This window comes from Notechis scutatus, chromosome Z, assembly GCF_049901735.1.
Source record: "Notechis scutatus isolate UNSWTSFEM ecotype Mainland chromosome Z, rNotScu1.2, whole genome shotgun sequence".
Taxonomy (NCBI): domain Eukaryota; kingdom Metazoa; phylum Chordata; class Lepidosauria; order Squamata; family Elapidae; genus Notechis; species Notechis scutatus.
In genome coordinates, this window is record NC_142025.1 from 35,758,987 (window position 1) to 35,781,500 (window position 22,514).

Below are 22,514 nucleotides of genomic sequence, written 5' to 3' on the forward strand. Positions count from 1 at the left end.
ACTTGTAATGCCAACAGAGAAATTTTAAATAGTTGTATGTAGTAGCACAGCAAACAGAGATTTATAACATTATACTTATAACTTCTAGGCTCATAAATGGAGATAGGAATTATCTTTGCTCTTCACTGGCAAGATTATTATTAATTCTTTTATTTAAGAAGTCTTCCATTAATTCAACTTTCTCCCTATGACTTGGTTATATCAGCATAGTTCAGGGGGAAAAACATTTTTATTTTATTTATTTTTTTGGGATGTGCATATCCTAAGGATATGTATGAGTGTAAATGTCAATTATTTTCACTTGGTAGCAAAGTCTCTACAAAGATAAAAGAAGTAGACAATTTTAAAAATATCTCTCTGAATGTGTACAATATAGCCCAGGGGTCTGCAACCTTAAACATTCAAAAAAACCATTTGGATATGTTTCCCACAGAACAAAAAACCTGGGAGCCACAAACCTGGGTGGGCATGGCCAACTGGATGTCACTCACTCCCACCCAGTCACATGACCCCTCCTAGGCACGCCTACCCATCCGGTCATTAGGGTAGAGAACCGGTTGTTAAAAAAACCCACAAAACCCTTCTCTCTCTTTCCCTCTCCCTCTTTATCTTCCCCCTTCTGTATTTCTCTCTCTCTCTCTCTCTCTCTCTCTCTCTCTCTCCCCTCTCCCTATCTCCCCCCTTCTCTCCAGAGGTGGTATTCAGCAGGTTCTGACCAGATTTAGAGAACTGATAGCAGAAATTTTGAGTAGTTTGGAGAACCGGCAAATACCACCTCTGACTGGCCCTGCCCCCATCTATTCTCTGCCTCCCAAGTCCCAGCAGATCGGCTGGGTCTTCTTTGGCTGCCCTGCACAGCAGAATGGAAAGAAAGCAGGTTAGTGGGGTGGGGTAGGAATGGGATTTTGCAGTAACCTTCCCCCAGGAGTGGGGAGGGAATGGAGAATTTACAGTATCCTTCCCCTGCCACGCCCACCGAACTAGTAGTAAAATTTTTTGAATCCCACCACTGCTTCTCTCTGTTTCTATATCTCCCTGTCTCCTTCTCGCACCCTCTCTGTATCTCTCTCCCCCTCTCTTTGTCTTTATCGGTCTCTCTCCCCCGCTTTCCTCTCTCTCCCCCTCTCTCTGTATCTCTCTCTCTTGTACTTTTGCTGTCTCTGCATCTCTTCCCTCTCTCTTGGAAAGAGAGGCTGGGCCAAGCGAGCTGTCCATGGGGCTCTTTGCAAATTCTTTTCTTTCTTCTTGGCAACTTTTTGGAAGTCAGGGCTGGCTAAGGAACGAGTATGAGCTGCAGCACAGGCTTCCCTTTGGGCCAGTGGCGGGATTCAAATTTTTTTTTTTACTACCAGTTCTGTGGAAGTGGCTTGGTGGGCATGGCAGGGGAAGGATACTGTAAAATCACGAGTCAGAGGTAGTATTGCCGGTTCTCCGAACTACTCAAAATTCCCGCTACTGGTTCTTCAGAACTGGTCAGAACCTGCTGAGTACCACCTCTGCTTTGGGTGACTCTTCTCCTCCATCTCCACCTTCTCCTCTCATGACCCCCTGGTGTGGCAGGTCCGGGAAGGTGTGTACGAGCAGGGAGACACTCCTCAAGAGAGTGGCTGGGCTTGGCCAAAGCGCAGCAAAGGTGCACACAGGGGGGACACTCGCTTGAGGGTCTCACCACTTGTGTGCACCCTCCTGGCCCTGCCACAGAAGAAGGGGGAGGAGGAAGAGGGAAGCCTCCGCTGCAGCTTGCGCTCATTCCTCAGCCAGCCCAGATTGCAAAATAGAAAAAGAAAAGGAATAGAGAAGAGCTCCAAGGAGAGAGAGAGGGAGGGAGGGAGGGAGGGGAGGAGAGAGCCTGACCTCATTGGTGGGCATGTGATGTTCAGCAGGGCCAGCCCCCTTTTTCCACTTCCCTGAGCTTCTTAAAGCCATGGCTAGGCACTGTGGACCCACCCTCCTTTCTGTCATCCCGTCCTCCCACATTCCATTCTCTCCCTGCCCGCACTCGTGTTAGTAAGGCCGGTGTCAGTCGCAGCCAAGTCGGGCCATTGTCTCAGGGCGGAGAGCAGGTTTTGTGTCTCCCCAAGCAACCAAGGCATGCCCAGCAACAATAAGGACTGGAAGATGCTCCAGCAAGAGTGAGGCGCCAGAGAATCGGTCCCGGCCATTTTGCCATCCCCCGCTATCGCCTTTACCTTCCCAGGCCAGGAGAGGGAGGGGAAGGCAAGGAGCGGGGCCAGCCAGTGATGGGACAGGGAGTCACAACAGAGAGCTCAAAGGGTCACATGTGGCTTTGGAGCCGCTGGTTACCGACACCCGGTATAGCCATATAAAATTGTGGCTTTTATGAGAGAGTAAGCTGGCCTCACAAATCCACCTCTAATTTTCAGAAGTGAATTATATAAACTAGAAATATGCTACTTGTAAAGAAAAAATAATACAAATATTTATTTTTTCTTTAAAACAATGATTAATATTTTAAGTGCAACTACCCTTCTTAGCATAACTAAAAACAAACATCACTTCCATTCTCTTGCCAATAACCTACTACCAAACATATATCAACAAATGAAATCTAAAATACTTTTAAAATTAAAGTGCAAATTAAGTTTGTTTCCAAAATTGGTATTACAGTTAATGATTTTTATCAACTAATATTATTTATTAATAATATGAAATGGGTGCATCCAAAGAGAACAGTAAAATTAGTTGATAATGCAACTAATGATGCCACTGACCAGGGTGCATCATTTTTTTTAAAGCATATATACATAAAAAACAGGCATTGTTTGCATCATTGCAATTGCTCCCTTGACAACCTACAGATAGTACTGGAAAGCTGAAACTTACAATTTTGGGATCAAACAAAATATGTTACCAGTCTTATCAGCTATCTAAACCTTCATATTATAGAATGACAATACATATTTACCTAAACCTTGTAGTAGATAAAGCGAATGCAAATGCACTCATTTGTTCCTCTACTTTTCCAAAAGAGAATTAGACACTGAATGTATAAATATGTATCCATGAATTATGTATATCTATTTTTAACAATACTAACCTGCACTGATTATGGATTCTTTTTGGATGAATACTAATATAGGGTGACACTGTTTTATCTACATAGGATCCAAATCCAAGTTGCAAATCAATGGAGATATTTTCCATCTTCTGAGATAATTCAAATCCAACAGAGTTTAATCGTTCTATATGTCTGTGCATAGAAGCAGATACATCAACCAAATAATAAAGATCGACAGGATATTTTTCCAGTGGGCGGACTTTCAGCATAAAACTTGCTTCAGAGCCTAATAATGCAAAAAAGCAGAACTACAATCAATACTTCTGAACATTCACATTATTTTAAAATCAAATCCTATGCAGAATATTTTTCGTTTTACTAGTTTAATTTAGTTTTTAAAGCTGTAAGCATTAAGTATGTTACACACATACACACACACACACACACACACACACACACACACACACTTTTCAAGCCATTCCATTTTCTATGCTTTTCTCATCTTATTATCAAAGGGACAGTTTGGTTGAAAAATTATATAATTGCAAAGTATGTATTACTAAGTATAGCAATACTTTGGATCTCAGATATGTACAGGTAATCCTTGAGTTACAACAGTTCATTTAGAGATTGTTCAAAGTTACAAGGCCACTGAAAAAAGTGATTTATGAGCATTTTTCACACTTATGACCATTGCAGCATCCTGGGGTCTTGTGATCATCTTTTGTGACCTTCTGACAAGCAAAGAGATTAGAATGGCATTCTTTTGAAAGGCACTTAAGACCTGGTTTTGCCAGAGGGCCTGGGGAACCCAGAGCAGGATGGAGCCCATCAAATGGCTAGTGTGATCTGCAGTCATCAGGGTGGGAGGTGGGAGGTGGGGTGGTGGTTCCCCCCCCCATATTTTCTTCTATTGTACTTTATTAACTTATTTGATTCTTTTTGTTAGTTTTTATTGTTTCTTATTTTTTGTTTTAAATATGGTTTTACATTGTGTAAGCCGCTTCGAGTCTCCATGGCCGAATAGGCGGCAATATAAATAAAATAAAATAAATAAAGTCAATGGGGAAGCCAGATTCACTTAACAGTGTCACTAACTTAACAATTGCAGTGATTCACTTAACTAAATGTTGTAAAATGGGGAAAATTTCACTCAATGAATGTCTCACTTGAAACTGAAACTTTGGGCTCAACTGTGGTCATAAATCAGGGATTAACTGTATTCAGGAATGGGATTCAAATTTTTTTAACCACCGGTTCTGTGGGCGTGGCTAGGTGGTCACGTGACTGGGTGGGTGTGCTAGGTGGTCACGTGTCTGGGTGGGCATGGCTGTGACTGGGTGGGTCCAAAGATAGAAACTCACTTTAACAATGTTCTTGGAGCAAGGGGTTGGGCTAAATGACCTCCGAGGTCCCTTCCAGCTCTGGATTGCTGTGCTGTTTCAAAGCATCTTCTCAAGCTGCGCCTAGTGCTAGGGTTTGTGGTCCTTCCTTCCTTTCCTTTTTCTCTCCCTCACTCCCTCCTTCCATCTGCCCCCCCGCACCTTATTTTTGGCCTAAAAAGCCTCCCTGGAGCCTCTTGGGAGCCAAAACGGGGTGAGGGTGGCATTGGAACCCCCCCATGCCCCATTTTTGCTCCCAGGAGGCTACCCTACACTTACCTGGGAGCCAGATGGGCCTCAAGGGGACTCCTGGGAGGGGCGGGGCAGGGTGGGCACGGCGGGACCAGCTGTTCTTCAGAACTACAAGTTTGCTGAACTGGATGTAAAATTAATATCCGGTTCATCTGAATCAGCCCGAACCAGTAGAATCCCACTCCTGCCTGTATTTACAAAAACTTTTCAATCCTGAGTGAATGCAATGCCTATCAGTACCAGTCCTATTTGTTTTAGGCATGGAAAAAACCTTGGCAGAATTTTTAGCAGAGAGAATGGGATTTAGACCTTCAGATAGAGAGAACAAAACTTTCCCCATTTCTCTTACAGGTGAATTGTTTCTTCCCTTGGATACTCAATTACTTCTACAAGATTCTCTAAGTCCTGCACAGAAGGACTTCTCCCTAGCCTGTACAGATACTTTCTCTACTAGAGTGACAGATGGCTGATATGCCAAACTTCTATATGAAGATTGAGAATGTATTTGCTCAACTATAGAGGTTGAGTCTATTTCAATATCCTCTTAATGTGCCTACTGGACTCTGATTGGTGATTAGAACCAAAAACCAGGTCTTAAGTCTGAAAGACTCTACTAAACTATTGACTATACTCAGATGTTTTGAAGGCAGTATCAATTTCTTTGTTTTTATTTTATTATAACCTCAGCTTATAGAAATCTGTTAGTGCCTTCAATAAATTGTTGATTTCTAATAAATTAACTATGTCAACTGTACATAAAGAAAATTTGTATAAAATGTTTTACATATGGCACTTTTCACCAACAAGATTGGCAAAAATGTTTAGTGTTAGGTCTAACACTAAATGTTAGTGTTAGGTCTAACACTAAATTTTGGAAGTGTAATCAGATACCTGATTTGCATTACCATATGTGGTATACATGCCCCAAAGCTAAAAAATATTGGACAAAAATACATACTTGTTTGGAAAAAATGATAAAGCAGCATATAGATTTGAAACCAGAAATATTCTTATTGGGCATCCTGCCAGAAAAGTATGATAAAAAGAATATATATCTAATTCTACATGTATTAACTGCAGCTAGAATTTTATTTGCACAACAATGGAAAAGCAATGGGATCCTGACAGATGAGAGTATAATAAAAAAAATATTAGAATGTGCAGAAATGGAACATTTTACCAATGGTTAGATAATAAAAACAGAAGTTAGAAATATGGGGATATAAATGCAGGACAAATGTTATAAAGGAGACTTGTTAAAGTAGATAAGTTAAACATTATTGTTATTATAGTATTATTATGATGAATATCATTGTAAACATTTGATTAATATTTCTTAAAAATAATTGTACCCGGACAACACTGTTTGACTGAAATTGTTTTTTTACATGTTACATAAATAAAATAAATAAAACAGGAAAAAATAATTTGTTTATAAGATTTCTTCAACTTATAAAAAGGTATGGAGTACCTGTGGATTTTATTCCATTGCTCACTATATAGATTTTATTCCATTGCTCACTATAGATGCTCCTCTCTATTTCAAGGTCATTGAGCCAGTGCTGTCTGAAGACATTTTCAGTCATGTGGAGAGCATGACATCATAGAGCGCTGTTATCTTCCCACCAAAGTGGTACTTATTTATCTACTTGCGTTGCATGCTTTCAAATAGCTAGCTTGGCAGGAGCAGGGGTGAGGATGGGAGCTCACCCTATCATGTGGCTCTCAGGTCTCAAACCAGGTTGCTGGCTTTCATCTGACAAGCCTATCATCTTAACCACTGAGCCACTGCACTGCCCCTCATATATATTATTATATATATATATATATTAATGGTATGCTGTATTTTAAATGTTGTAACTTGGTTTTGGACCATAAATAAGAAAAGAAATAAGCAAAGTAAGCAATAACGAGACACAAAACCAGAGTAAAAATTTTCTTATACAAATATAAACCGCATGTTAATACAGAGCTAGAAGTTCCACACTTTCTATTGGGAAACAATATCCTGTAGTTTCCTCTTGTCTGGGCAGCAGGATAACTAATCTCAGTAGTTCCTCCTATGATGGCATCATCCCATGGTTCAACTCTACAGACTCAAAATTCTCATATGCAAAAACATTGATGTTCTAAGCAAAGCAGCTACCAATGACAAAGTGATCCCTTCCATAGCGTCTGTTTTTTTCTTTCTTTTATAAACTGGAATCAAGTGCTCCTCCTTCTGGTAATGAAAGCAAACTGTGTGTGCAAGTGAAAATAGCACAATGTAGCTGAAATGACTGTCCTCTAGCTATTACTTTTTAAAAAAGAGCATTTCACTGAAGTTCCAAAAGGAGCAAATGTCTCAAATCCTATTTCCTTTGTTCAATTATTTGCTAATGGAATATCATCTAGTGATATCATTCTTCTAAAATGCTAAAAGAAATGTCTTCCCACACCCCAAAAAAATTACTTTAAAGGCAGTTCTTTTCCCAATGAAAGTGGTTAAATTGATATACATTAAACTATATTTAGAAAGACAAAACTTGGGGTTTCATTAGGACCATGGTCCAAATGAAAATGTTTGCATATCTTTCTTCTAGAAATAAAGCAGGAAAAAGTCAGAAGAAATAACTTGGCCAATACTAGTGAACAAGCTCTACAAATGCATAAACACATAGCACGTTCCTGAGGAAATCAAAGTACAAAATGAAGCAAATTTGGATCAAAAGGTTATGCTAAGAAAGAAAATATTTTATGATAGGTTTCAGCTTGATTATTTAAAAAATAAACAAGATTTACTGGATGAAACAAATGTTATGCTAAAATCTATGCAGGTTTAAAATATATAAATTACTCTAGCATTATGTGAAATATTTATGTCTCAAATTGTGAAAGATCTGCATATAAATTACAGTTAACAGTTCAGAATTGTGAATGAATCTGCTTGTTCCTTTTAGCGCTGATCAGGAAGTTGGTGTACACAAGTGGTGTACACAAAACAAAAGCAGCAACATGTTGCTAGCTCTGCCCCATTCAGGCATGCATGTAACATCTCCATGGACTTAGAAAAGGGCTGGACTTTGTATCACAACACTGTAATGATGATTCTGTTACTGTGAACCACTTGTTTCCCTTTTTCTGCTGGCTTTATGTCTATTTAGATTCACTCTTATTTTTTTAATTGCCTGACCATGTTACATTCTTATGGTTGGAATAAAAACTATTATTTCAATGGCAGTTGCCACTTGGATAGTCCATAACAGATAGGGGAACTGTTGTTTTCAAGAGTCACTCGACAGAGAGATGACAGAGTATAAATAAATAATAAATAAACTAATTTCTGTCTCTTACACCAGCACTGATGATGTTACCTAGTTTGGGTAATGAAATATCTGTAAGAAATCAAGCAAGCTCAGAGAGCACCAAGGACGCCTCTTACATAATTTCTCACATAGGGGAGAAAAGTCACTAAACTATAATCTAGCATTAATAAGGATGATTCTCAATGAAATGTAATATATGCCCATTTGCTCTTCTCATTATATATATTTTAAAAATTGATGTTTTGTATTCTAAAGATATCATTAAGATAAATCAATTTTACATCAGGGTTGGAATTATTTTTTATACTTGGGGGGGAAGTACAACACTGTACTTCTACAATAATTAAAAAGCTTTAAGACATATATATCCTCACTTATTACTGTTCCTGCTCCTTTGATAGAAAGTAATAGAAAGCATATGAGATTTCAAAATGATCTTTTTCTCCTTAACACTTGCCCTCCGAATTTATGCAAACTCATTTCTTGTAGTAGAATTAGTAATAATCTACTTCATAACTCTACTTCAATGAAATATTATTTCTGCCACAACTGTAAGTTCCTGTGTTTTGCTAATGATAATAAGAAAATTATGTTGGTTTTTATAAACAGGCAAACTATGTAGCTTTAGGCAACTCCTACAATTTCTAACAGGGTTGCTACAGGGCCAGGGAAATTGGGATAAATTCATCTATTTTATGCCAATTTTCTTGAAAGAGGATAAAATGTGAAATATGTTAGAACTTTAAAAAGCTGATTTTCAACCGGCTAGAGATTTCCCCCCCGAAATGTCAACTAGCTCAGAATACCGCATTCTTTTATTTTCAGGAACACAGTCATCTATTATAAGGGGATAGAATTATAGGATAACAAAAAAGATTGACCAAGTTGCCCTGAAAAATAATATAAATTTATAAGATCATTCTTATTGGCTGAAATCAACTTAAACCTCTTTATAAGTCATCTACAGGTAGATTTTAGAGCTATAACATAGTCAACAACAGTTTTTAGAGCTTTGCCATAGTCAACAACAGACCATTTTCATACCACTATGTGCATTTCTACCATAAAGAAGCTTAGGTGCATCAAAGCCTATGTGTATGTACCGAAATCTGGTACAACTGAGTTTATCCCATCACAGTTAATTCAGATTAGGTTCTCCTTTCATGTTCTATATGTACTTATTGTTCCCCAAGGTAGAAATAAAACAATGATGCTACGGATGGGGCCAGTAGCAAAGCTCTTTAACAGTACTATAGTTACCTAGGCTTTTATTTAACATCCTTTTTATACCATGTGAATAGTCCTCAACGTATGACCACAACTGGGCTCAAAATTTATGCTGCTAAGCAAGGCAGTTGTTATGTGAGTTGTGCCTCATTTTATGACATTATGACAGTTGATAAGTGAATTATTGCAGTTGTTAAGTGCACCATGCAGTTGTTAAGCAAATCTGGCTTCCCCATTGACTTTGCTTGTTGGAAGCCAGCTATGAAGATTACAAATGGTGATCACATGACCACAGGACAGTACAACTGTCATAAATATGTGTCAGTTGCCAAGTGACTGAATTTTGATCATGTGACTATGTAACAGTTACAAGAGGGAAACCAGGTCATAAGACACTTTTTTCAATGCTGTTGTAACTTTGAACGGTTATTAAATGAATGTTTGTGTACCTATAATCTTTTCTTAATAAGGAATAATTAGGTAATTCTCCTTTGCTGACAGTACTGTAGACATATTAAGTTGGCGGAAATTTCACAATACTAACTGAGCACACTGATACATTTTAAAATTTCCATGCCATGGGCAATATTCACAGCCAATTGGTTGTCTGCCCAGTGGCCCCCCAACCTTTTGGGCACCAGGGACCAGTTCTGTAGAGAGAGGAGCCATGATTTTGTATGCTGCCTATATCCTGCGGATAAGGCTTCACTTGTTTGTGAGGCCCAGTTTCTGGCATGCCATGGATTAGTGTCGGTCCATGGACCAGGGTTGGAGACCCCTGAAGTAAAGGATTCTAAAAGAATGGACCATTAATAGAGGTACCGATAATAAGTTCAGATATGGAAAAGGGGGTCTGCATACATCCAATGCAACGCACAATGCCATTTTATGTATTTATTAGATTTATACTGTAGTCAATTCCATATGAGTCAATACTAATCTTGCAAGGTGGTACCCACTGAAATACTATAGTTATGAAACACAACGTTTTTCAAGTTAGGCTTGTAAATATAAATGTATTATATTATACTTTCATTGATCACAGGTAAAACTAAAAATTAGCCTTTCAGTGCAGCTGGAATCATCAACTTTAAAAATATTATTGTAAGCAAGTTAATTTACCAAGAAGAATGAGGAGTTTTGGTACAATGCACTAGATGAATGATGAATTGTGTTGATGTTGAAAACAATAATATTTGGGTAGGGAAACTTTAAGCAGATGAATAACAGTCTGAAATTCCCCTTCACTTATGAAGGATTAGGGACGAGGTATAAGTTTGGCAAGTTAATTCTGCCACAGTTACAAAATAGCACAAAGCAAATTCTTTATATGTATCTGGTTCATATATCTAGATTTTTAGAGCTAGATTTCTGAACAAACCAGAATTCAATATGTTAATACTCATGTTAACTTTATATTTTTTACAAACGAAGTTCACTAGCTCTCAAACTTCTAGATAATACCCACAAATTGAATTAGCTTGTTAGAATGGAGCTTTTGTTTTCCTTAATTTTAAATCATCAAATCAAATGTCTAAATTTCCAAACTAAGAGCATTTCAAACAAACTATGATTTCTATTCTTGTCTGTATTAACATACCTTAGCACCCATTTTGCATTAAAACAAGCTTATATCTACTTACACTTAACTTGAACAAGAGTAAGTTATTGCAACAAACAAATCTGTATTCAATTCTGAAAATATATTGCCTCCAATGTGTTTCAAATATTCTCATATGCATCCTATAGTTACAAAATGCACTACAACATGTAACCTTACTGGGATTCTCATTCAACTTTCTTCTGCCCACTGCCTCATCCAAGTGATTGATCATTGATTGCTTTTTCTGACAATCCTTCCTAGTTCAAATACCAGTGCAGATATTATTCAGTCTCAAATTAATGAACATCCCATCAAGTGATTGTTCAGAAGGCATAAATAAATCATCTAGTCCTAGTTAAAGGGTCCCCAACTCCCAGGCCATGGCCTATCTGGAACCATGTAAGTGGCAAGCCGGCACTCAAGTGTGCAGCTTGACTTGTGTAAGCAGCAGGCCGACGTGCATGCACATGCTTGAACAGTTCAATTTACGCAAGTTGAGCTACATGTGCATTTATACACATCAAGTTGTGCACATGCATGCACAGGCCTGCCACTTATGCGGCCTCGTTCCCCTCCCAACCAGGCTGCCAAGCCGCAAAGGTTGGGGACCATTGACCTAGATCAGTGATGGCTAACCTTTTCCACATCACGTGCCGAAAGTGTGTGCGCTTGCGTGCACGCGCTTGCGTGCCTGCACCCATGATGAAATGCACGCGCTCCCTCCGCCCCCCCCTGCGCTTGCACTTGTGATCCCCCGCCATGTGCCTCTGCACATGCGCACACGACCTCCCTGCATGCTCTGCTTCCTGCGCATGCATGCGCGTCTCCCACGCATGCATCTCCCCCCATGCATGCGCAGCAGATACCCGACAATCAGCTGGCTGGTGGGGGGCGCGCGCGCATGCGCAGTAGGACTCTTCCAGGCGACTTCTCATGTACCGGCAGAAATGGCTCTGCGTGCCACTTCCAGCACGCGTGCCATAGGTTTGCCATCACGGACCTAGATGCTTAAAAGAAAAGAAGAATCTATTAAAACACTTAAATCATATCTAAATATGTATGTATGTATGTATGTATGTATGTATGTATGTATGTATGTATGTATAACAGGAAACTTTGCTATGCCATATTGAATTTGCGAGCTGTTCCCAATGCATTGTAAATTTAGCCTACTTTGCTTTCAATTTGTCCCCATCACCTGCAGAATGCAGATCCTTTTTTAAGAGTTTGCTATCAAATAAGTGTGAAACAAAATTGGAAATGGGGAGCAGAGTAAGCCTGTCAGTGATCCCAGGAAAAAAGCAAGGCATAGGAAAAATGCAGGTTCCAACCAATGAGGGGGGATGAAAGACCAGGGGGGCAGGGTAGTTTTCAAGTTTGCAGAGCAGCTGGAATATTTTGCTCCTGGCAATACATCAAGGCTAGTTTTCAGCCAGCACTGAATGAATGACAGGCATTGTGCAGCAGAAGTGAAGTATAATGTTTACTGGTTGATGTCCACTTTGTATGTATTTTGTGTGTGTGTGTGTGTGTGTGTGTGTGTGTGTGTACATGCATGCATGCATGCACGCACAGGCATTCATGCATGAGAAGGGAAGATGCATACTGGAGTCAGAGTCAGGTTTCACACCTGGAAGAATATTCCTGTCTTCAATTTAAGAAAACAAAATCTACCTAAGAAATATAGGGAATGTAAATAAAGTGTCATTTACAGAATTTGGATGTAGAGAGGAGTAACTAAATATAGAGTGATTCATTTTAATTATCCAATTTTGATGAACAGTTAGTAGAAATTAAGACAATGGATAATTGCGGCAGCCAGGCTCATTAGCTATTTAAGAAGATGGCAAGGACATTAAAAATTATTGGAAACAATTATTGTAAGTAATTTTAAACCACGTCCCACAGCTAACTGAACTAGTGTATCCAAAAGATTATGCAGTTGTAGCTTTTGAATAAGTTAGAATCTTTTCATGTGTTTTCTCAAAACTAAGTGAATTTTCAGAACCTATTTTTGATTATAGAAAACCATGTTAGAATCTTTATCCAAGTTCCTTTATCTTCAGTCTCCTAGATTGTGCCAAAGGCAAAATGTAGTTTTTAATATTAAAAAAAAATATTTCTTATATACAAACCTGGACGCAGGTGCACTGAAGCTTCTCCTGGTATAACTTGAATATTAGCCTCATTGCTGGGCACTGTTACATCAACTTTAGGACTTTCTATGAAATCTGCCTTGCAGCCTCTTTGGATTAAATGTAAAACTATGTCACATCTTTGTTTCAACTTTGTTCCGGCCATAAAATCCTGTTTGAATGAGGGGAAAGCAAAATACATAATAAAAGTATAAGAAGGGGAGAACTTCAATTTCCAGAAAATATAATATCATATAAACAAAAAGTTATTATCCCAAACTAACAATAACGCCAACATAATTAAACCATTTATAATACAGTTTTTGAAGACAGGTGAAATAGTGCTGCACATTGCAATCAAACTGGATGCAGGTAAGAATAAAGCACATACAGTATTCAGGTTATTTTATAAGAAATCAGCATCAGTAGTAATGGTAAAATACATAACAATACCAAGTACAAGTATCTCATTAAAGAGATAAAAATTATTTCCCTCTTATCTGTTGGAGAAAGCACTAAACATTATTATTTCAGACTATTTTTTTAATTAAGAGATACAAGGAAGCTTATTCCTTACATGTTGCTCTGCCAAAGGCTTGGGTACTTGTCGGAATATAGAGGCAACTAAAACCTTTGATAGAATGCATCTTAGTGGCCGCTATCTGTCCACTGACTCAAGATAGCTCCTTACTTTAATGAAGAACTTTATTAGATGAAGCAGCAGAGAAGATATTTTTATTTATTTCACTTTTTAAATTATCTTGCTGTCCATCTCACATTAAATTATCTTGCTGACTCCATGAGTCAGTTTTATGTATTTTTGTGTATGTGTGTATGCCTTCAAGTCAGTGTTGACTCCTGGTAACTGGAATTTGCTAAGTGTGAGAAATCCCAGGAATTTCCCAAGTACTGTTCTGTCAAAATTGAAGTGTTGCAAAATCCTACTTCTGCATAGGTAGAAAAGGAAAAGTAAACAAAGTAACAGTTGACTAATAAAAAGAAACTGTTTACCTCTTCAACACACCAACCACATTCAGGACCCACTGCAAGACAGGCAGTACATGTTGCTGCATTTGATATGACACATCTGCTGTCTGCTACAAAAAGAAATAAACTATTAAACTAATTGCAAACCTTTGGAAGACCAAGGCATAATTTATAAAACGTTAATCCTTGTACTTATGATGTCTTTTATTTTAGAAATAGGCAGCTCTTCTGGAAAGCATGAAGACAATATTATCAGCATTCTGGTCTTAACTAAAATAGAAAGTGATGCAATCATAACAAACAATGAAGGACATTCATGATGAGTTGTTAGTAGAAAGTCTTAGAAATTTTAAATTTGAAGTAAAGTTTTCACCATGACTCTTTTTGAAAAGAAACCAAGCAAGTAAAGACATCAGAACAATTTTGGTGACTGGGTAGTAATATCTTTGTGATTTTTTTTGGAGATTGGACTTTCTTCTTTATCCTCATGCCAGGGATAAGCAATGCTTAGCACTAGAAAAGCTATTAAATTAAAATCTCCAGCATTCAGGCTTCCTAAGGATGATGAGCATTTTTGATCAACAGCTAGAATGCCATATGTCACTTATTCTGATTCATCCAGTAGCTACGTGCAGTTTGGTTCCTTCATTTATGGCAATTCTGCTACAATTATACCTTTTTCAATATACTTGTCAAACTGATAAGCTGAAGAAGGCATGGGATACATATTTCATAAAAAATCAACCACTACCTAACATTACTATCACATCTATTACTTGTCAACTTTTCTTACATTAAATCTTAACTATCATTTGCTATAAATGAAGCATTTATGTTTCAGATTAAAAAGCTGCTCTAATTTGGCCACATAACTGTGACTACTACAGCTTATTTCCAAACCATATCCCTTGTATATTTGATATGTTGTTAGAAGTTTGTACTCTACTAAAGGACAGCATGCCATCAACTATTTTCATCCCTTTGTCAGAGGATACTGGAAGACAGCCATTGAAATATAATCTGTTTTGTGTTCAGTCACTTTGCAGAGTTTCAATATAGCAAGCATACATCCATAGAAAATTAAAATTAAAAGGCATTTATTTCAAATTTTACAACAGAAAGGGTAACATTTTTTTCAGCAACGTGACCAAACAGTAACTGAAAGGAATAAGCCAAAATTTCAATGGCTCTTTTCATTAAAAAATGAATGTCAGTATTAAAAACAATTTTGAAATTAGAGCAGGCCAAAACAGAGCCAGGACACCCTTCCAAAATATATTTTGGTTATACCTACTTAAAACCACATGGCAAAGAGCTGGTCATAAGCCATATGCTGATAACTCGATTACAAGAACTGCAGAATCTGATGGTTTAAATGTTTCTAAATCTTCATTTCAGTCTGTTTATTCAAATTCATATTTGAAAGATAATCATGTTACATAATATTTAGTTTTTACTTCAGTTTACATGCTGCATTATTTCTAGCATACAATTAAAAACTTTTAAAAAGTCACTTAGCATTATCTCTGTCACCAACTTTATGCAGTTCACCAAAAATTAGATCATTATTAATTAAATGTATCTGGAGACATATTATAGGGCAAAGTATATCAGTAACATAAATCATTCTCAAACAATTAGTCCATTTAACTTAGTATGATTGCTATTCATGTTCTCCATATTGTTGCCCTCCCAAAGCGTTGGCCAATACTTTCTAATGTTTTTGTCCACCAAGCCCACAGTTAGGAAGGCAGGTCTTCCCAGTAAAGGGCATTCACTGTCCAAAATCCCAGAAAGGAGTTTATCCCAGCCCTATTTAAGAATTGTAGATTATATTTTAGGCTCAGGTTTCCTGCTCTCTGACTCCATAGGTATATAAGGGAATGGAAGATAAAACATAAGAAAATTTTCAAGATTCTATTATTACAGTCTATGTCATTAAAGTATACTGTAGCTATAGTCTTACTTTGATATTGGGTTTTTTTTTTATATGCTTCATACAGGTGACAATGGCATATGATTTTGTTATTGCCCTCTGCTGAATTTTTTGGCCTTCTGAAACTGTGCAAGTTTTAATAGTAGAAAAAAATTACTAATAAAGCTTTTGTCTAACTAAATTTTGTTATTAATATCTCAGAGTCTAATAACAAATCAACTACTGCATACCTACAGAAGACAGGTAGCCTTCATGAACCATATTTGTTTTAAGATCATAAATAAGTGTTGCAAGGAGACAAATATGAATTAGGGTTACATAATTTTAAAAATACCGTTAAAATCTGTTTGTCTAACAATATGTTCCAATAATTTCTTATAGAAATATTATTTATAGATATGTTCATTCAGAAAATATATTTCTGCCAGTCTGCTTCTAAAGAATTAGAATTCTTTCTTTTTTTTCTAAACCTCATAATAAAGCTGGAAATGTTCAGTATTGATTTTTTTTTACTATTTTATTAACATAATAAAATCCACCAAGCAACACTGGAAGAATTGAATATCTATGTTATAAAAAAATATATCAAGGGGCAGGCTTCTACTGGCTCTAGTTTAATAATGAATATGTATCAATAGGTATTTTAAAGCAAGATAAGCCACATTTTGGCTCCCATACATTAAACAGTCATATGTACAGTATGTATTTAACCCTCGGGCATAGCTAGTTGTGCAATGTCAAACTGTATATCATTTTATGCATTCTAGGAGAATTACATTTCATTTCCCTAAATAAGACTTAATAGGCTAGGCACTGCAAGAATGAATACTGTGGGGGATAAGGATAGGGAATGCATTACTTGGCCAAGATAAAATTCAATGTAGACCTGCTTTAGATTATGACATATATACTGTGCAAGCCGCAGAATATTCAAATCAAATTCTTTATTCTGAAAATTAATTACAGACACTCTGACATTATAATTAGATCTCTTAAAATCAGTCAGTTATCTAAGACCAGTGCATGGTTATTCAATCAGCAGTAAGGCATTTGATCAAAATCAAATCCTATATCAGGAGCAGTGGTGAAGAAACAAGGAGGTAGAGCAGTCTAAAAAGCAGACAGTTCTGGAATTAAATGTTTGCCTACCTCAATATCTTACAGATTACTCTTATCCCAGGAAGCCTTAAAGATACTAAAACAACTGTACTGGACAATCTGCAACTCATATCAAATGTATTAAGTATGACAATGAGTATAATTTCTCAGCAAAATTAGAATTATGCATAAAAATGAATAGCAGTTTTCTCTATCAAGCCACACTAAGAAATACCCTGCAAAAAATGCTTTCCATTTATTTTTAAACAAACTTAAAATGCTTTTTGTTTGAGTCTCGTGTAATTTGCATTATATTTAAATGTTTTCATTTGTGCTAATGTGTGCTTAGTTTATTTTGATCAAATACGATGGAGAGATTCATTCACATTAATTTTACTTCTGAAAAATTTCCTGATTGCAAGCAGATGATTCTTTTCAATCATCTGCATACATGTGGAATTAGTGTCTCATTAAAAACTATGCTTCACCAACAAACATAATTCAAAAGATACTATTTTCACCCAAATGCACATCTCATGTTTCCTCCTGATAAAATGAATGTTGCCATTCAAGTTTCATCTTTCAGCAAAGTCCTAGTATTAAAGTGAATCAGATATATATATTTTTCAAACTTGAAAATTTAATTATTATTCATCTTTAAAACATTCTTGAAATGTTTAATCCAGTTTGTTTTCCTTCAGGATTATTATAAGCTTTTGTCGTGTACCTGAATCTTTCTCTTGCAATACCCATTAGTTTAAGAAATTATAAACTGAAATCATTCATGTAACACTTCATTCACCTATACAATTCTTGAACATTATTTTTTTTCTGTCTTGCTTGAATGGCAACAATGAGTTTGAAAGTAGCAATGAATTTGAAATTTGAGTTTCCTAGCAGGTCTAGAATATGTTCTGCCTTCTGAGTATAGCAAAAAAAAAAAAAAAACCTTTCCAAAAAACCAGTCCTGCTTATTCATATTAGACTCTGAGCACTTGAATTCATCAATTGCACTTGAATTCATCAATTGTTGACTTCCATGTCACATGATAGCCTCATTTACATAAATCTAATACTATTGTAGGCGGTATTATACTCTTTAAAGAATCAACAGGACTATCACAACTATTTCCTTGTTGACTATGCCCGTCGAGAAACCTTTGAGGGAATCACTGGCAAAGTTTTCTGTAAGTGCTGCTGAGAACTAGGAAGAAACCACATTCCACTTAACTGCTGGTGCTCTTTTACACTATGGTAAACACGTGTAATTACCTCCAAACCCTACCTATCCTATTACTTCCAGAAACTTTCTTAAACTCTCTGCAATTTGTTTTATTGAAAAGGTCTGCTGACTGTGCCCAAATTAGCCCATTTTCATATTTATCTGTAATAACTTGACTGCAATGTACATACGATCTATTTATTTTAAAGATAAAAAGTATTTGAGGTAAAAATGCTTGATATAAAAAGAGACCCAGTTTGGTCTAACGGTTAAAGGCACCAGATTAGAAAGTGGGAACTTGAGTTCAAGTCCTGCCTTAGCCAATCAAACTTTCTCATGCCAATTCAACCCCCCCCCCCCCCAGGATGATTGTGCTGGTGAAAATAAGAGGAGGAAGGTGTGGGAGGTAAAAATAAGGTGGTGAAAATTAATTAATTAAATTAATTTAACTTGAGTAAATGAATTCTTTTTTTCAGAACTGAAAGTACTGGCATCTTACGTCTGAGTAAACCAGCTTAAAAAATGTGGTTCTTGGTCCTGGGTCATTGGCTTAAATCATTGTCAAAACTGTACCTTCATGTTCAAATTTTGACAACTACATTTACCTGAAAATAATAGACAAATGACTCTTATTTCTCTTTTGGACAAATCCTGGGGAAAAATGGTGATTAGATAGCTCACTCTCTAACCACCAAACTGTGCCTCAAATTATATCCAAGCATAACCAAAAAGTGTGTATTCAAATAATTGAACTATTAATAAAGACAGAACCGGTTCTGCTACTGTTTGGCCCACCCACCCGCCTGGGCTCTTACCTGACCTTTATTTCCTACTTTTTCAACCTCAGCTGCTTTGCGTGGCATAGCTGAGGCTGAAAAATCAGTAAAAAAGGCTTTTTTCAAATGCTGCGCACCCGCATGCAGCGCTTATCAGCTGTCCGGGAGGCACAGCTTTCGTTGTATTACACATGCGCAAAACGTAAGTACTGAACTGGTAGTAACATCGGTTGAATCCCACCCCTGCATGCAAGCATCCTCTATTACCCTAAATTCCACATTTCCTTTTACAGCACTTATTATTGTAATCTTGTGAAAGTTTTCATTATTGTAACATTTATTTTTTCTTCTTCTAATTCAACTAAATCAGAAAATGGAAATAATAGCAGATAAAAGGGCAGGATGACTAATTGGAAGATATTTCCCTAGATAGGGTAAGCCCATTCCCTTCTAACGTATCATCTCCTTTTTTTCTTAGTTCTGTGTAATCTACATAGATTTTGAATCTTCTAAATTTTCCTATTTTTCTTATAACTGGGCATGTTTTTGCTTACTGTACACATTTTTTCTTACATTAAACATTTCTAGAAAGATTCTAGTAAGCTTTGAATCATTACAATTGCCAAAGAAGATCATCCCCAAATTCTAAGTTAATGTAGTTAACATCAGACAATTATTTTTGTTCTTGCTATTAAAATATATTCATTTGATAACCTTCAAGTTGCTGTGAAAAATGATTTTGGCATTCACCTATGTTTTCATCCCAATACTGAATATTTGTTTCGTTTGGCTGAGCTAAGTTACCATTTGGTGAAAGTCACAGAACAAGAGATTCTTTGTCACTGCGCTATAAAACTGTTGTAGCTTATCAACATTCTAATTTTTTTCCTAAGAATTGCCAGATTTGAGGTCCATTTTCATATCGTGTTTCTTTTCATAAATTAAGTACCCTGTTTTGTTTATGTTAGCAAGAGTAACTAAAAGAACTGGCTGAAATGATAACCATAAATTTGCTAACTTCTCACTGACATTGGTACACTTTGGTAAACTAGTCCTTGTGAATAAGTGAATTTAGAGAGCCAAGCAAGCTGCTACTTTGAAGAAGGAGAGGCAAGACTTTCATTGTTAACAAATACTTGTTCATGTCTAAGAATGGTTTTTCTTGTCATATAGAAGCAATGTAGCAAGATCACGATGCCAACTTAAAACATGATAAAACTTACTTTTAGATATTTTACTTTTACATTTTACATAAGGAGCACTTTGATGGAAATGGACTCTCCACTAGAGTATTGCTAGTATACCTGCATAGCATGAATCCAATCTGTGCTAAAAATAGTAATGCACAATAACTTTATACCTTTAGTAGTTAAGGACTTAATAGAGAAAGACTGAATGATAAGTGTGATCAAAGCTTCTTGTCTGCTTGCAGGATGCCCTAATTACATTCTATGTAAATTAAATTTTGAACAGAGGAAACATAACGAGCTATTTTTATAAACATGTTTCCATAATAAAAGCCTTCAAGATTAACAAATATATTTCAAAATTAAAAAAAATTGGGCTTTACAAATACAGATATGGTTCCAGCTGATTTAAAATTGATGACATGCCATTGAAATGGAGAATCTACTACAAAAGCTGCATTTAAGCATCACAAGTATCTTCTGTCTTACTTCCTCCTTTACAAGAAAGTTGGTATTACATGTCATTAATTAGTCATTCAGAACAGTGGTGGGGTTCAAAATTTTTTACTACCAGTTCTGTGGGTGTAGTTTGTTTGGTGGGCGTGGCTTGGTAGTCATGTGATTGTGTGGGTGTGGCCAACTCAGCAAGGTGGTGCGGCACCTTGCTGCAAGTGACGTTGAGTTGGCCACGCCCACTCAGTCACATAACTGATGCTGCTGAATTTTGTTTTGTTTTTTGCCAGAAGCTCCTCGGAGATAAATTTGTACCTAGTTGTTGCGGTGCTGCCTTGTTGCTGCTGTGGGCAATGCTGCGGCCATCTAGCTGCCCAAGTAAAGTACTGCACCGGCTCAGGGCAACTGTGAGGAGCAATAGGAGAAGCCAAGGCGCTTGTCTCATAGCAGTCAACTTCGCTCTCTCTTGCTATGGTTAGGCACTCCCGGTGTGCACAAGGAGCATGAAGGGAGGCAGACATTGTGCGGATGTGTTTTAAAAGTCAGAGAACTTTGCCCAAGACTTCTCGTGAATTCAGGGGCTATACCTCTCCCAATAATGAGTTGGTGGCGATCTAACAAAATGTCTTCCAGCTCTTAAAGATCAACTTTAAGACCGCCCCCATGGAAGAAGCCAAGAACGAGAGCAAAAGTAGCAGCAGTGGGAGTGACAGGTCCCTCCGCGGTCCCCTGCCGGGTGATAGCCAGGGCTTCAGCACCTCCTCCTTTCCTTACAGGTGGGGTATCTGCCTCCCTTCACATTCCTTGTAGAGGGATGCACATGCCCATCACCCCCGCCGCCACTATGTTTGCTCTCGGTTCTCGGCTTCTTCCATGGGGGCACTCTTAAAGTCGACCTTTAAGTGGTCCCAGGACATCCACCCACCTGCCCGCCACCTGCCCTCCAGGAGCATGCTTTCTTCCTTCTCCTGCCAGATGCGCCTCTTCCAGCCCGGCCTGGCCAGCCAGGAGATGATGATATGTCCTGGGGCTTCTCGCCCCCTTGTTGCGAGATGCCTGCAGCTGCTGCACGCTTTTTTCAATGCAGCTGCAGTCCAGCAGCCACACTGAAAAAAACATGCCCTGTTTTATGTGCTGGGCCCGGCAAGTCTGAGCAACCCACACATAGAATTGGGCTGCGCCAGACTGTTGAAGAAGCTGAGCGGAGCCGGAGATCAGTAGCTGCCTCTTTCACAGCACAGAAAGCTTCCCCGAATCGACCAGCTGGTCTCCTCTTTCTCCACTTGTTTGTTTTGTATGGCCGAGGAGAAGACCAGCCAGCCAAAGGAGCTGCTGCTGGAGGCAACTCTTTTTTGGTCTCCAGCTGCCTCTTTCAGCGCAAAAATCCTCCCTGAATTGGATGGCTGGTCTCATCTTTCTCCACCTGCTTGCTTTGTATGGCTGGGAAGGAGAACAGCTGGCCAAAGGGACCACTACAGGAGGCGACTCTTTTTCAGTCTCTAGCCACCTCTTTCAGCACATAATTCCTCCCCGAATTGGCCGGCTGGTCTCCTCCTCTTCAGCCATACTGAACAAATAGGCAGAGAAAGAGGAAATCAGCCATCTGATTCGGGGAGGCTTTTTGTGCTGCGAAAGAGGCGGCTACTGACATCCGGCTCCGCTCCGCTTCTCCAACGTTCTGGCACCGCCCTGTTCTATGCACCGGCTGCTTGGACTTGCCAGGCCCGGCACATAGAACAGGGCGTGCTTTTTCCGGTGCGGCTGCTGGACTGCAGCTGCACCAAAAAAAGCACACAGCAGTTGCAAGCATCTTGCAACAAGGGGGGGCAAGATGCACCGGGATAGCTGCCCAGCCACCTGCTAGCTGGTCAGGCTGGGCTGGAAGAGGCATGTCCACCGGGAGAAGGAAGAAAATGTGCTCTGGGAGGCCGG

General features: G+C 38.1%; 1 protein-coding gene across 2 annotated transcripts in view; it reads right to left on the bottom strand.

The window, feature by feature from the left end:
* Positions 1 to 22,514, bottom strand: part of ITGB8 (integrin subunit beta 8) — a 41,643-nt gene that overhangs the window by 14,624 nt on the left and 4,505 nt on the right. Inside the window, exons 2-4 of one of the 2 annotated variants that reach the window (XM_026678010.2) lie at positions 13,935 to 14,020; positions 12,924 to 13,095; positions 3,059 to 3,305 (exon numbers count right to left, since the gene is read on the bottom strand). In XM_026678010.2, coding sequence (XP_026533795.1) covers positions 3,059 to 3,305; positions 12,924 to 13,095; positions 13,935 to 14,020 — 505 coding nt within the window. The remainder of the gene's footprint in view (positions 1 to 3,058; positions 3,306 to 12,923; positions 13,096 to 13,934; positions 14,021 to 22,514) is intronic. The other variant, XM_087946878.1, reaches the window with a different exon arrangement.